This window comes from Dermacentor albipictus, chromosome 5 (genome assembly GCF_038994185.2).
Source record: "Dermacentor albipictus isolate Rhodes 1998 colony chromosome 5, USDA_Dalb.pri_finalv2, whole genome shotgun sequence".
Classification (NCBI taxonomy): Eukaryota; Metazoa; Arthropoda; class Arachnida; order Ixodida; family Ixodidae; genus Dermacentor; species Dermacentor albipictus.
Genome location: NC_091825.1, coordinates 77,105,989 through 77,121,325, shown reverse-complemented (window position 1 = coordinate 77,121,325; position 15,337 = coordinate 77,105,989). Strand labels below are relative to the sequence as shown.

The 15,337-nt window shown below is 44.6% G+C and overlaps 1 protein-coding gene across 2 annotated transcripts in view; it reads right to left on the bottom strand.

Moving 5' to 3' along the window:
- Positions 1-15,337, bottom strand: part of Ufl1 (UFM1 specific ligase 1) — a 49,579-nt gene that overhangs the window by 29,247 nt on the left and 4,995 nt on the right. For both annotated transcript variants that reach the window (XM_070538457.1, XM_070538458.1), the window contains exons 2-9: positions 13,966-14,085; positions 13,397-13,542; positions 11,936-12,062; positions 10,073-10,187; positions 8,492-8,622; positions 4,654-4,712; positions 2,956-3,102; positions 593-768 (exon numbers count right to left, since the gene is read on the bottom strand). In XM_070538457.1, the coding sequence (XP_070394558.1) occupies positions 593-768; positions 2,956-3,102; positions 4,654-4,712; positions 8,492-8,622; positions 10,073-10,187; positions 11,936-12,062; positions 13,397-13,542; positions 13,966-14,085 (1,021 nt within the window). The remainder of the gene's footprint in view (positions 1-592; positions 769-2,955; positions 3,103-4,653; positions 4,713-8,491; positions 8,623-10,072; positions 10,188-11,935; positions 12,063-13,396; positions 13,543-13,965; positions 14,086-15,337) is intronic.

Genomic DNA, 15,337 nt, shown 5'->3' with positions numbered 1-15,337 from the left:
CAAAAGTGTGAAATTTCTTTTTTTTTTCTCAGAACGAATATCTTTTTGCACTTTTGTTTTTAATTCGAGGACGCTATTCGAAGTCAACTGCGGGAACTAAGTGCAGTCAGCCATAGTATCCAAGATTTACAGTACCGTGTGATGCAAAACACTAATCTCGGGTGCCGTGAGCCGCGCCGATGCATTGCTCTCAGTCCCATCTGCACCACGTGTGCTGGCGCTCATAACCCTTCAATAATTGGCTCAACCTTCTTGCAATTTGTTTATAAGTGGTTACACACAGGATACCATATACCAGGAATGTTCCGGGAATTTATGAAATAATTTTTGCTGCTGAAACTTTTAAACCTCAAATGAACGAAATTAACAATTTAACAAAGTTTTTCGCTGCAGGCACAACTTTGTTAAATCGAGGTTCGACTGTTCTCGGCATATTTGGTGAACGACCTGCTTGTACTCAGTACTATGACGCATGCAGTGATGCCCTTGCGTGAAACATTGAGTGATGGCTTTAGCCTGTGATAGGCTGCAAGGGTGATGCTGACAACAATGCACAAGGCTTTAAATTAAACAGGAGGATGCAAGCACTCACTGCGACATCCACCCAGGAGCCTGTGGCGGCAGCCTCGTCAATGGCGGCTTCCACCTGTGCCAGCAGCGTCTGGCCGATGCAGAATGTCTTGAGGAACACGAGTGGCTCATCCTTGAAATGCCGACGGATGTAAGCCTTGGGGTCTGGGATTCCCAGCCTTGTCATGGCATCATACTCTGCAAACAAGAGGACAGCCAACCGATTACAGCAATCATAATGAACTTCATCTGTTGGCATGCATGCTGTTTTTTCTTGACCTATAATATTTGAGAGAGAGAGAGAAAAAAGAATATATATATATATATATATATATATATATATATATATATATATATATATATATATATATATATATATATATATATATATAAATAGTATATAATGACACGTGTACTTATCTTTATCGGGCGACCACGTTTAGCCGCCTAACAAATGTTATCGCACAGCGCGGGACGCGCTTGCATGTATCCGAACTTTCTGGGAAGTTATCGATGCTTCTATCCGCTGTCTGTTGTCGCCGAACCTTGTGTTATCTGATTTCATCGCTTGACGCGAATGGTGTAGAACTTTGTAGAAGGCATGCGGGTCCCAACGATTAGTCTGGAACATTCGATGACTGCTGTATAAAAGCCGACGCGCTTGACCCGCTGATCAGATTTACGACGATTGCCGACTGTGTTCGCCGCTCTCGTTGTGCTTTAAGTGTAGTGTGTTTTGTGGGCACAGGTTCGCCCAATAAAAGCTAGTTTTTGCCTTTCACAGTATTGCTACTGTGTTCTTTGACGTCACGACCACGTGACAATATATATATATATAATCAGTGCATCCTGCCAGTACTATAACACATGGAGTCAGAACTTGGAAGATAACAAACCAACCTGAGAGGAAACTGAGGAACATGAAATGAACGATGGGAAGGAAGACGATGCCGTGAAATCCTTGCATAATGAATGCCAACTGAACAAACTTTCTGAAACAATGGAATTTTCTTTATTCCCCGTCAGTGTAGCACAGAACTTAATGCATCAAAATTACTGCTTTTTCACTTCAATGAAGTTTTTGCAGAGCATGCCTCAACACTGCCATTCCCAAAAGAAAGAGAGAGAAAAATACTTGAGAGAATCTCTTGCAAGTACTGATGGAAAGAAAATGTTGACAACCAAATAAACTAAAAACATCCACTATTTTCGAATGCCCCCCCAAAATAACATTGGCAACAACTTACTGTTTGGGCCAGTGTCATTGCTGCTGTCAATACAAGAACACACCGAACTTGCCACCTAGTTTGCAACAACTATACTACCGAGACATCTCGCCTTCATTACAAGTGGGTACAAAAAGTCACTCAGAAACGCATTATTTCACATGCTAAGCTAGTAGCAACAGAACCACATCATGTGAAATTCACTGTCGGCACGTGACTGCTATACCAGCATCCCCGTGATCTTCGAGGCCGACTCCCACGCTGTCGATGGCAAAGAAATAAGCAATGAGAATATCATCAGGAGTGCGCATGATAATTTTGCTTAATCAGGTGGTGGTCATGTTACCAAAGAACATGCACCCATACCATCTTGTATAATGGATGCCTTTGACACAATGCGTGTGCTGACGATGTCATCATGACATCATTGCCAAGTGCCAGCTCACCCGAAGGAATGCAAAAGCAATGTCACATCCCTGTCTGCTTACAGACTCCTGAAGTTAAAATTCTTTCTATGTCACAAACCCACATGTTTCATGGCTATTTATAAACTTCATGGCAACAAATTTCTGCCACAACATTTTCCAAGTGCCCTGACAATTTCGCTTGTGGTGCTTGTTAGTTCCAGAAACATGGACGTGAGTAGCCATGCTGGTCAGGCCACCTTGTGAAGTTGATAGTGCACAAAACTGTTGCTGCTCTGATGGCCTCTGTGCTAGTTGCTGTTCATAAAAAAGGCATTGGCAGCAGCATAATCGCGAATGTATACACGCTGCTTTCTTGTTAGCCAGGAAGAGAACGAAATGTAAAAATATTTCAGATTTGTTGCAGTTGGACAAACTGCCAGAGAATGTTGCTACCAGTACTGTTGCTGCAATCCATTTCATAGGTGTTCTGGTATTTTGTAAACTGTAATAGTGATAGAAAGAGGCTAAATCTCTCTGTTATATCTCCACTCTGATGATGGACAATGAGTGTGACATCCACACTCTTTGTAAACTCTTTTGGGAGGTGAGGTGACATAGGAGGCCGGAACTATGCTGAGTTGCTACGGTAACGAGACCTCTACAGCGCTAAAAAAGTGCACTGATGCAACGAGTTGAAAGTGCTGCTAGAAGCACACTCTGTACTTAAAATTGCACGGAGGCATCTTCCTCACCAAGAAACCCGTTCTGTCGGTAGCAGGCGTCCACCCAGTTGCCCTGCGAGCGGGAGTACAGGTCCGGGACGTATGAGGCACGCTCTGACCGGCCTCCCACCAGGGTGCCCGCCAGACGACCTTCCTTCAGCAGCTCCTCAATCATGCCTGCAGCGCAAGCAACGGGGACAAATCTCAGAAACGGCCCTTCAACCAACTGACTCACCTTGACAAAGTATTTCACGAGAATTAGGTGGGAGTCAGGTGACGATCAATCTGTTACTTTCTACCAATTTCAACTCTTTAATAATTGAAAATTCTACAATTAAAGCATAACGTCCTCCCACAGCGTCAAAAGCACTGATACCTTTATTTTACGGTAAAGCTGTATACCTCTACCCCCCAATGCATTTTTTGTGTCCACGGGCAGAAACTCAACCAATCAGTGGGAGGCATGCGCCGCATGCCTCCCACTTAAAGCACCACCAAATAGTGGTGCTTTAAAGCACCACTATTTTATATAGTGGTGCTTTAAATAGTGGTTCCTTAAAGCACCACCAGATAGTGCTCGCCTCTGTGCATTTGCAGCGCAGGTCGAGCAGGGGAAGAAAAAAAGGAACAAGTAAGCTTGCCTTCGAGCATAGTGTTCGCTGCAAGCATTTCACGGTAAAGATTATGGTTGCATAAGCTGCAGTAACCGGGAAGCAGCAAGTGTAGCGTACGAAGCAGGAACTAGAATTTCATACGAACATAATACTAGAACAACTCGCCTAGCAACTGATTTGTGGTGTGCCACTGCTATGGGAAGGCCACGTACAGTGAGGACTCTTGAAGAGCAGCGTGCATACGAGGTGCAGCGACAGCGTGGTAAAGTGCATTTCTCTTGAATGAATGTCACAATGAATGTCAAACATGCAAAGCAGCACCAGTGCCAATTAATGAAGTGGTCATCATGCAATTGCCAGACAAGGAGAGAGAGAGAAACAAGCTTGCAACCAACAGACGTGTCACTCCTGTCGCCTTCCTCGCATTTGTGTCATTTTTACCTATTTCTCTTGCTTTTATCCTATTTATGCAATTCAGGCACAGTCCACGCTGATATTCCAACTGCTTCAGCCAATCATGATCACCCCATTGTAATCCGTTTCACACATAGCCGGCTGCGTTATGAAGGCTGGAGAGACTTTTCTCACTGCTCAAATTAACGACTAGAAGGTAGTGTGTCACATACGAAAGGAACATATAGGTGAGCACCATGCGGCTGAACATAAGGCAGGTCTCACACTTTTATGTCAGAAAATAGGACATAACCATTACGAGACAGGTGTCGCAAACCTGAATCTAATTAACACCGAACAAGTGAAGCAACACATTTCTGCGAGCAGTGGCCACAATGCGCCGCTTGTGCTCGTGATCAAGATGTGGTACACTGCAAACTGAAAACACAAAGGTGCAGCAATAATGCGTGATTTGATGTAGCCTTGTGTTCCCAAGTTGTGGTTGTGATATCCAAATCAGTAGCTATCTCGTGGATAGTGTCGCAGAGCAAAAACAACTGTACAGGGAAACGAACAGAGTCAGGCTTTTATGACTGCACTAGTATCCTTGCACACCTTCCACAGTGTTGCCTGGTGTGTACGGAACGGAGTGGAGCATTTTGCCTGCCATTCCAGCTACAGCGTATAAAATAACATCAAGAAAATCAAAAGGTGCACTCACCGTACAGCAACTTGTCTGGAAAGTTGAATGCACTCACTAGGCTGCTCAGGGTTACAGGCCTGTATGGAGAATGAGCAGAAAGGAAAGAAGGGTAATCTCTTAAGATCAAGCTCAGACAATGAAACTCTGTCTGCTTCTTGAAATTGTGACAGTGAAACTGTTATTTCCTTTTGGAAGAAGACAGCATTCATATGAGACAGCAGGTACTTGTGTGGGTGGCTCTACAGAACCAGAAATCTATAAAGTGGGAGCTGTAATATGTGCACTATAGAATACAGTCAACTTCCATTTATACGGTACTGACGGGACCCCCAAAATTGATCAAATTATCCGGCAGGTCGAATGAAACAAGATGCAGAAAAAGAAGCCAAAACAGAACCCTGAATCATGTGGCAGTATTTGCCTGATTCTAACACACCCTCGAATCAAAGGTGCAACTGCTTTTTGTGTGCCTAAAGTACAAAACTACTATAGAAATGTCATTAGAGCTCCTAAAGAAAGTGGAAATATAATGCGGACTCGATTTTTGACAAGAAAAATGGGCAAGGGTTTAATATGGATTGCACAAAGGCAGCCATTTTTTTAAAAACTCAGCTTCGCCGCAATACAGCCGTGTTATGCGACAAAGCGTACAAATGTTCTGATTGCGGTTATGCATCCTATTGCACCACACAGGCAATTCTAGCCCGATTTTTTGGGGGAAAGAAAAGGAAAAAAAGAAGGTTAGAATCTGGTAAGTACCATAATCCAACAGTGTGAGTTACCGTTATTACTTGAAAATCTTCCTAGGGCAGGCCGAAAATAGGTTTTTCTACAGGAGCTGACATGCGTTCAATGCATTCACTGTTCCCAACGATCCAGCGGGACATGCTGCCACTAAAGGGCTCAATGTTGGAGTCACCATATGAGTCAAGCAAGTGCATGCCAACTGGTAAGTTTTAATCATTCAGCCAAGGTCAATTTTAGAATAGAAATAACGAAAGTATGAGCCCATAGAAATGCATGGGCCTTAGCCAGAACGTTCAGGTGGGATCGAATTAACAAAAATATCAAATTAACCTGAGTCAAATTATTGGAAGTCTACCGTAAAGTATAATAGCTTCATAGCAGACTGGCATAATAAACTTAGCTCACAGTGTGTATTGTGGCATCTACTGCAAGCAGGGCAAAACAATGGCCCTGAGCTGCTAAGAGCTGCACAATTCACTGTACAGTCGAATCTCGATAATTCGTACTCGAAGGGGCCCGAAAATCTGTTCGAAATAAAAGAAGTTCGAATTAAAGGAAGCTAACTGAATGGCGGACTTACCTGCGGTGGCCCCTGTACACTTAGCTAACACACGAGTGGGAAGTTCAAGAAAATTTATTCACACGCATTTACAAATTACAGTCAGTTATTAGGCGGATCGGTGCCTGTACTGCGATAGGAGACGGCGGGTGCACAGGCATGTAATTATACAAAAAACACACCTTGTCCCGTGACAACTGCCGCTTTAAACTTTTGGTATGCTTCACCACGTATGACTGCTACCTTGAGGGGGGGGGAGTTGACTTTCGGGAACCAACATCATGCAAGGCGCCATGCTTTCCGCGCTCCGAAGCCATTGGCGAGGATTATAAAGGCGGAGCCGGTGCCATTGCTAACAGCAGCGAATTGTTTCAATGAAAAACACGGCACCGAACAGCAAGGACCTTGGCGACGAACGTCGAAGTAGCTAGGCCTAGCGTTGCAGAGGTGCGGCTATGGCTGTCAGCGAATCTGCGAGCAAGAGCGCCGGCTCGAGGCGGTGCGATATTCAACATGGCGGTGGCTTCGATTAATGCCGTTTCGGACATGCGGTGACGGCAAAAAGTCTGGACAATTGCACCGCGGTTTTTTGCGTCCGAAATTTCAGACGTCCTCATACGTTGAATCTATGGAGTACATGGCGGTGCCGCAACACTAAGACAAGTCACTAACCCATCACAGACAGAAGTAATCGGTGATGCACATGCCCGCACACTAATTTCCACCACGGTTTTCTTTTTTCTTAGCGAGCGATGTTGAAGAGCCTCTCCTAAGCTCTTCCTTTATGGAGGGGTCAGAGGAATGCTGGCCGGAGGCGCTGCCCTGTGATTTGGCACGCTGCTGAGAGCATTGTCGGAGTGCAGTACGTTCCAATTACCGGGCGTTTTCGCCCGTTGCAATACACATAAATTTGACAGGTCGACGGCGTCAGTTCAAATAAACCTAATGTTTGAATTAACAAGATTCGACTGAACTACTCACATGCAATTTCTAAGTTCACTTCCAGCGTGGGTTGTGCTGCTTAGGAGTAGAGCATTTGCCAGATACCAAATTATGAACCAAATCACTATAGCATAAAATACTCACAACTTCATATATTTTGAATCATATGAAGAGGCAGTGGTCATTTACTTTTTCAGTGTTTGCCATGAATGGCACCACTCACTGATTCAACGGCAAATTGCTTAATGTCCTGTTATATTTAGCCTTTTAACATGCTTTAATACAGTAAAACTTTTTTCTATGTCAAGATCGCTGTAATTTCTAAAAAAACTCTGTTGTCTTTCAGTTCTGACTGCCTGAACACACATACACAAAAGAAAGCTAATGGAATTGCTCCAAATTACTGCAGAAAGAACTGCAGCAGGTAATTGCAATGTGGAAAACTATTATTAGCTGCAAGACATTTAACTGGGTACACAATTTCCTCAACAGGTGCTAGCCACAGGATTTCTAGCAAATACGAATGCTTTGCAAGCTGGCTGGCGTTAGTGGCATAATCACAGGTACTCCACTGTTATAATAATGAAGTTTATTAGATAATTATATTTAATGAATCTATCAAGTTAGTACTAGGTATTACAGTCGAACTCACTTGTAACAACACCGCTTTAACAACCTATTGGATACAACAAGGAGCAGCCAATGCACCATCAACTTCAGTATATGGTCTATGGTAAAATAAACAGCTTACTACATTAATCCCATACCGCATTATTGGTTGTAGCAATTACATCTAGCTACAGGATTTGTGCTCCAGAAGGAAAGAGAACACAAAATCCTTGCAATACCCACCCCCCAGCTTTTCTTTTTTTTTTACAGCTTTCACTGCATGGAACAGGCTTTACTTTCTTTTTTTCTTTTTTCCTGGATGTCGGGCTACTATTCTTTTCGGCGCAGACACCCAGCAGTCCGATTTATTTAATAAAACCAATAACACAACATGGGAGCATTGTAGTAAGCAGTTTATTTTACCATAGAATGCACACAATAGTTGGGGGTGGGTAGCTTCTCATTGTTACATTCGTGTATTGTTAAAAGCTAATGCTATGAGTGGGTTCGACTGTGGTTCTTTCTGTTCAAATAAAATGTGTGAATGCTTGTCCCTTCTGCTTTTTTGTGCAATCCAGTTAGTATAGCACTTATAAGTTATAACAATAGGATTTTCTAGGCACTTGAATACTGTTAAAAATGGGTTCAACTGTATGACACGAATCCGGATGCCTGTCAGCGAAAACGAGCAACTGACAAAAGTAAAGATATTGTCTCAGTCATCTCTGCTGTGTTTGACAATCTACTCATTGAAAATCTTCCCTGACACACCTACCACAGAGGGAAATCACTATTTTGAAGTTGCATTTCACATGAAAGTGCCTTCATTATACCTGATATTCGTTGGAAGCATATATTCATTACATTCTGAAGTAGACAAGAAACATTTTCGATTTACCTTTTCATACACGTTATTAATTAAATCCGCCTGTTATTATTGAGGGTCGAACTCATGATATCTTCGGTGATAACGTGGATCGGCAAACAAGAAGTGCTCACCTGATGGCCGCTGAGAGCGCGCCTCGGACTCGGTACTTGTGCCTGGTGAGGTAGGCATCGGTGAATATGTGCCGGCTGTCATGTGGATCAGCCTGGCCTCGAATCACCGTTCCCAGCCGTGAGTGGATCACCTGAACAGCATAAGAAACAGTCATCACCAGTGTCCGATATGGATATGAGGCAAAGTCTCAACTTCTTGAGCCCCACCCCAGAGTTCCTGCTGTCTTGTCTGTTGTAAAGGGCAATGAGAGGCACTTTTATTCTGCCCAGAGTGGTGCACTGTGCTTTATTCATGTTGCGTTAACAATAATCCCGAGGGAACGCAGGCATAAACTCGGCTACTGACCGAAGTGAAATGTGTTGTGCAATGTGATTTAATTGCTTTGCAAGCTTTCTACTCAGAGACACAGCGAAAAATAATCGATCTCTTCTGCTCTCTAACTACAGCTCTAAGGCATGACATGGCAGGAGGAAAAACAGTATGTTTTTATAAAACTAAGAGTGCATGATCGTCACTATTTTCAAAGAACCACGTCAGGTGTTGCTTACCTCAGTGACGACAACCTGCCTTGCATTCTCCGTTCCGGGCTATGAATTGCACAGTAGGCCGACAACAAAACATGGCCAAAACTGCCATCAATCAGCCGCAGTGCTTGCAATATCAGTGAGACAGGGAACACTGGCGCACCGGTAAAATGACAAAAGACCCATGGAGACAGAATGGGTAGGGTGTACTAGAAGTTATGGATAGATGTGTGCCCCAACTAAATCGTAACGATAGGTTGGACATATCAACGTGTGCAAAAACATATTCTTCTTGTTTAGCACTGTACTTTTATGCTTCCCCGTGTGCTCTGGTGGCAGAACGCAAGACTTAGTATTGGATTCTGCAATAACTGCAACAGCTGGCGGATGTCAGAGTGTAGGACACTAGCCTAGCAGCCCTTCTATCACTTTCTGTTATCATGCAAGAGGAGATGTCAATGCAAAACAACAAAGTTTAGTTTGTATAGTGTCACAGTACGAAAGTGAATCATGCTCCTTGTGTAGCTTTGTGGTTTTGAGGGGAGAAACGCGTGGCTATGAAAGTGGTCTATGGGTGTGTGAAGAATTCACAAAATTTAGTATTGTGTTCTACTAAAGTTCGGAAGATAAAGGCTTGATTGCATGTATGCCACACATTCTTGGTCTATATTTTGCAAATTACAGTTGCTTAAGGGTTAAAATTCCATACAGTGCAGATTTCCGTGGCTGCAGACTAAGTACCTAAGGCAAATTTTCTGAAAAGGCTTGAAGTGTTTATTGAAAATTCTCTCTAGTCTGGGCTCTGAGGAGAAAAATGATGTACAAATTACCCAATACTTTTTTTTTACCATGGCAAAACAATAAGCGAACACACCAAGCTCTTAAAAGGCCTTAATTCAGGGTAGGCAACAATTCAAGCAACGTTCAGCCCTGCAGACTATTTACCGAGCGTTGGCTAAAGACCAGAATATAGAGTACACAGGAAAGCACCACAACTTCTATGTGTGTACTCTATGCACAAGCCAAAATCAAGACACAAGGTGAAAAGTGACATACGTTTTCGAGAAAGTCTGGTGGTAAGTCGTACTGCTTGGTAATCTCCCCAAAGGTGATGTGGCCTGCTTGCTGAAGCTTCTCATTGATGTCTTCGGCGAGTGAGTCAAGGTAGGACCTGCGATATCACAGCAGTTGAAGACAATTGATAGTAAAGAAGAAAGCTGCAACACGCGAGGAAAGGAAATAGTAGGGCCACACCGAGCACATGTAGGATTCAAAGCCAATGCCTTGTGAGAAGCGGGAGTTTGCTATTTTGTAAATTTACCGTGCAATAACACGCAAAGAGGGCTTAGTGAGGAAAACACTCCGACACACTTTGAAGCCACAGGTGTTTGTTCAGTAATAATTTACAGCATTGACCGACTTGCACATTCCAAATAATAGTGGCACTGGCTTTTACTTCATGCCACCTCGCTTCGGCAAGGAAAAGTCGGCGCATATTCAATGCCATTATTTAAACGGCCCCCCCGATTTCTGAGGTCTCCAGGTCTAATGAAAAACATGTTTCAGCAGACCATCATGAAAAGATACCCCAACTAAATTTGGAGCTTTCTGCTGTTTTAATTTTGCCTTCTGGCTTTTTGAGAACCTCTTGGCACTCAAAGGTCACGACACTGCAATACTACTTGCATTTACAAGTCATGAGATTAGCAAAGCAGCAAGAAAAAGACAACAATGAGGCTGTTGCATATAACTCTACGGTAAGTTGGCTTGCTTTAGTGTTCTTTGCGAACATGCATAGCAAATGTGCATGTCAAAAAAATGAAGATGAGTGTAGTAATTTTTCACTTGCCAGTTATGCCACGGAGGAATCTAGGTGTTTACTATCACATGTTTAATCATTAAGCAAACATCAGACAACTTCAGGCTGTTCCAGAGATGACCTTCACAGAAGCTTCGTAATTAAATTTGCTCTACTTTCACACAGAACAAAGCAATGCTGGTGATCCAGCTCGATTCTGCGCAAAGCTCTGGAAGTTAGGACTCTAAATATTTGGTATTCAAAGCACTGCCCTTCTGCGCCGATGCACCAAGACACAGTTGTAGTTGCTTCTTTTTTTATTATTAAGTGTGTGGCAATGTAAAGATATGTAAAAGTTATTACTTTGGATCTCACAAGGCCAACAAGAGAGCGAGAGGGATTTAAGGATGGCAGGGATGTTAACCAGTCAAGAGTACGGTTGGCTACCCTACGTTGGGGGAAGGGAGAGAGAGGGAGTATAGAGAGGTGCGCAGATAGTACTTCAAAGTCAAAGGCGCTTGCACAAGCCAGACGCCCTCAAGAACCACAAAAGTGTCTTCACTGCCTTCTGAGCCGATGATTGCTGGGGACAGTATTCTATATCTAGGTTACTCTACTGTCAAATAAAAAAAAACACTTCCAGAAACAAGTGCTGCGAAAACGAAAATGCCTGGTATGTTCCAGGTTTACTTTGTGAAAGACTGAACGATTCTTGTTAGCCTTTTTAAAGAATAATTTACACAGAAATGAAATTTTCACAGTTCCACTGTATATCTAACAGTAGGCGCAGCGCTAGGTACAGTATAGTGAGAACTATTTAAGAATACTAAGGACACCCTTAAACTCTGTTACAGTTTCATTTAACGCCAGTACCCCATTAAAAAAATTGCAGAATGGAATAAGAACCCTGAACTAATCAGTAACAGTTCCTTTTGTTAAATGTGCTCCATTGCCACAATAAGTGACAGTACCACCTCTAGCATACTGCAATACTGAAGTGCTTAACATTTCAAAAGCAGCTGTGGAAACTTCTTTATGCAGATGTCCTCTAGGGAATTGTGCCCCACAAGACTTGACAGCTGGACTCTGTTGCTAGGGCTATTGTTAGTGCAGTGGCTCACCTGTCAATCAGCTGTCCCAGAACAATCTGAAGGTTGTGCTCAGTCCGAACCAGGTCGGCACACCTCGCCTCAACGTGACAGAGGTCAACATTGAGAATGTGGGCCAGGTCAACCATGTTGATACGGCCTGCGGAAGAAACAAGGGTGCATCAAATTTGGGCAGAAAAATTATGTCCAAAGTGCTAACTACATAAACCGTGCCTGTTGCTGCACTAATTCTCCATGTATGCCATTATGCACACAGCAATTTCTTTCGTTGCTTTGACTTTTATCTGTTTGACTGTGCCTGAAAGTAATAAAGGTCAACATGGGTTTCAAAAGGTCTTTCAGATTTGACCACATGCAGGCCAACAAACAATGAGGCCAAAGGAAGCACAGAGAAAATAAACTGTTCTTTTGAAATGAAATGTCGCCAGGGGCAAGTAAAAAAGAAATGAAAGCAGGCCAAAAAATGGCTGTGGCTTAGGTAAGGTTAAGCCCAGGATGCGAAGCATACTAGTCTTTATTTTAGTTGTTGAACCACTGTTTAGCCTGGTGAACTGCTGTTGCTTGGCTATATTTGGTTCGGCTAGACGAAGAAACAACTCATGCATTACTGCTTCGCCTTCAAGAGTGGAACGCGACAGCGTTCCCGTCGACCCGCCAAGGGGTGTAAGACAATGGGCTACAGGGCAGCGACTACGCGCCCCGCATTGGACACGGTGAGCGTCGAGCAAAGCAGCGTTCGGCGCGGCAACGAAATGTGCGCCTGAGCAAGAGACGCACGCCTTAGAAACAGCTCGTTTCTAAGGCAACACCGCATTCACTAGAGGCGCTTTTGTACCGCTTTGAAGCATCGTACTCGTGGCTCAGTGGTAGCGTCTCCGTCCCACACTCCAGAGACCCTGGTTCGATTCCCACCCAGCCCGTCTTGCAAGACTTGAGCCAAAGCCACTTCTCCTCTGTAGTGACGTCACGGTGTCACGTGGTTTCAAGGCGACACCGCCGCGCCTGAGAAGCTGGGTTGAGCTCTCGTAATATGCTTCGCATAATATAGTTTGCCACAAGTGGGAGCTGAACCCACATCTTCCACATTACACATGCAGGGCTCTACCGTTGAGGTAGCGCATGTGGCTATCCTCCCATACACTTTATTGGGCATTTGTGTATGTGTACAAGAGTAGCCCTGGGAGTGTTAGCAAGCACTGCTCCCGACCATGGCGATGGATGTTCCTCATCTGCTGCCATGGCTCTGGGCGGTGCTGGCTACTTCAATGAGCGTGCCAGCGGCATCCTGTCGATCACGTTAGAAAATTTCGATCATGAGTGACAAAGCGGGACTGCAGTTGAGCAGATTCGAAGTCGAGCGTGCCTGAACATGCCCGTGTACAGCAACTCGAATTGCATCCAATTCGATCACGATTGAAGCAAACACGCTCGATGACGATCACGTGGGAGGGATATCGTTCATGCATCGCTCACCTCCTGCCACTGTAAGCTCGTCGAGAATCTCCTTCTGAAGGTGCTTGGGGGTGATGTACTCCTTGCCATCGTTGGTGAAGACGACGTCAATCAGCTTCAGTTCAATCAGTTTCCTCACTATTTCGATGCAGTTCCTCTCTGACAGCCTGCGTGAATGAACAGACAAGTCAACGGCGCGAGCGCAGTGGGACGGTGCATACGTGTGCCTGCGTCAATATTGCGTTGACAGCGCCGATTAGGCTATCAGCTCAGTGAACCATATGTTGGCTGCTTCGTTCCCACGAAATGAAACTCCTCAGGAGTGCAAATCACGCCTGCATTTCCAGATATACACACCAGTCAGGAACAACAGACTACAGAGGCAGCGACCTAGAATTAGCGAAGACGTAGCAGTAAAGCTGCAGTTGCCACATCGCAAGGAAGGAGGATATGCAAACCGAGAACGAGCCGCGCGGCACTCACGCGTTGCCGAAACAGAGAACAAGAAGCTGTGTCACAAAGAAAACTCAATGAAACTGAGTTTTACTAAAATGTTCAAGATCTCAGAATTGCTGGATTGGAGTCGGCACCTTTGCACACTCGTGCTCAGCTGGGCTCGCTGAAAATCAGCTGCAAGTCGCTTTACTTCTTCCCAGTCGGTCGCCATGTTGGCCAATGTGGAAGCTGAGGCTGCCGCGATGTCGATCAGCCTGCGTACAATAACAGTTAACGAAACCGAAACTCAACTTAATTTACCGACTGGCTAAAACTCAACTTTTGGTGAATTCGACAAATTCATGACAAAAAGGGCCGGTGCGTAGTGGGGTTCCCTGGAATGACGATAATTAGACGAAATGGCGTGCGATTTTCTCCATCGTTTAGTATCGTTCGATAACAAAACTTTCGCTGTGGCTCCGACGAAAGGCAGCGATACAATAACGGTGTTCCGTGGTGTCCCCACCACGTGGTCCCGACGTTCTCGTAGCACTGGTTGAAAAAAATATTTTATGCGAAGCATATTACTGGAGCTCAACCCAGCTCCTCAGGCGCGGCGGTGTCGCCTTCATTACCACGTGACACCATGACGTCACGACAGAGGAGAAACGGGGCTCCAACTCGCGCCGTTGCTCGCGGCGTCGCCTTCAAGGCTGACCACGTGACACCATGACGTCACGACAGAGGAGAAACGGGGCTCTAACTCGCGCCCCATAGAAGCTATTCTTAATAGAAATGGATAAAAATTCGGTTAAGAAAAATGCCTCCACATTCTGGCAGTGGAATTGTAGGGGGTACCAGAGGAAAAGAGCTTTGCTGCAACAATACCTCGAGCTGCAACAGGAAGCACCCGTAGCCATAGTCGTGCAGGAAACGGGAAAGGCCCCTGTTAGATTATCGGGTTACCAAAGCTTTGACAGCGGCAAGGGGGATAAATGCCGAGTAGCCACCTTCGTAAAGCGAAACATTGCAACCATTGTCCATGATGTCTCCCCCAGCGAGGCAGAGGCTCGCTGTGAGGCAGAGGCTCGCTTTTTCTTCCCTGTGATAATCTCGTCGAGATTATCACAGGGAAGAAAAATAGAGATAGCATATTCCTGCTGAATGTGTACAGCACACCCAAGCAAAAGAAAATTAGATTCATTACTTTATTCCGCAAAGCACTCAGAGCCGCAGATGGGAGACCTCTCATCATTATGGGAGACTTCAACGCGGCTCACGAAGAATGGGGATATACATACAGGGACCCCAAAGGTAGACGAATATGGGAAGATATACAAACGCTAGGGCTTACTCTACATACTGACCCATGCGTCCCTACGCGCACAGGCAACAGTATAACCAGGGACACAGCACCCGACCTCACGATAAGCCATATGGCGGGAACAGTAACATGGAAAAGCACAGGACAAAATCTAGGCAGCGACCACTTTCTTGTTTCGCTCACGCTAGGAAAAGGCGTCAAAA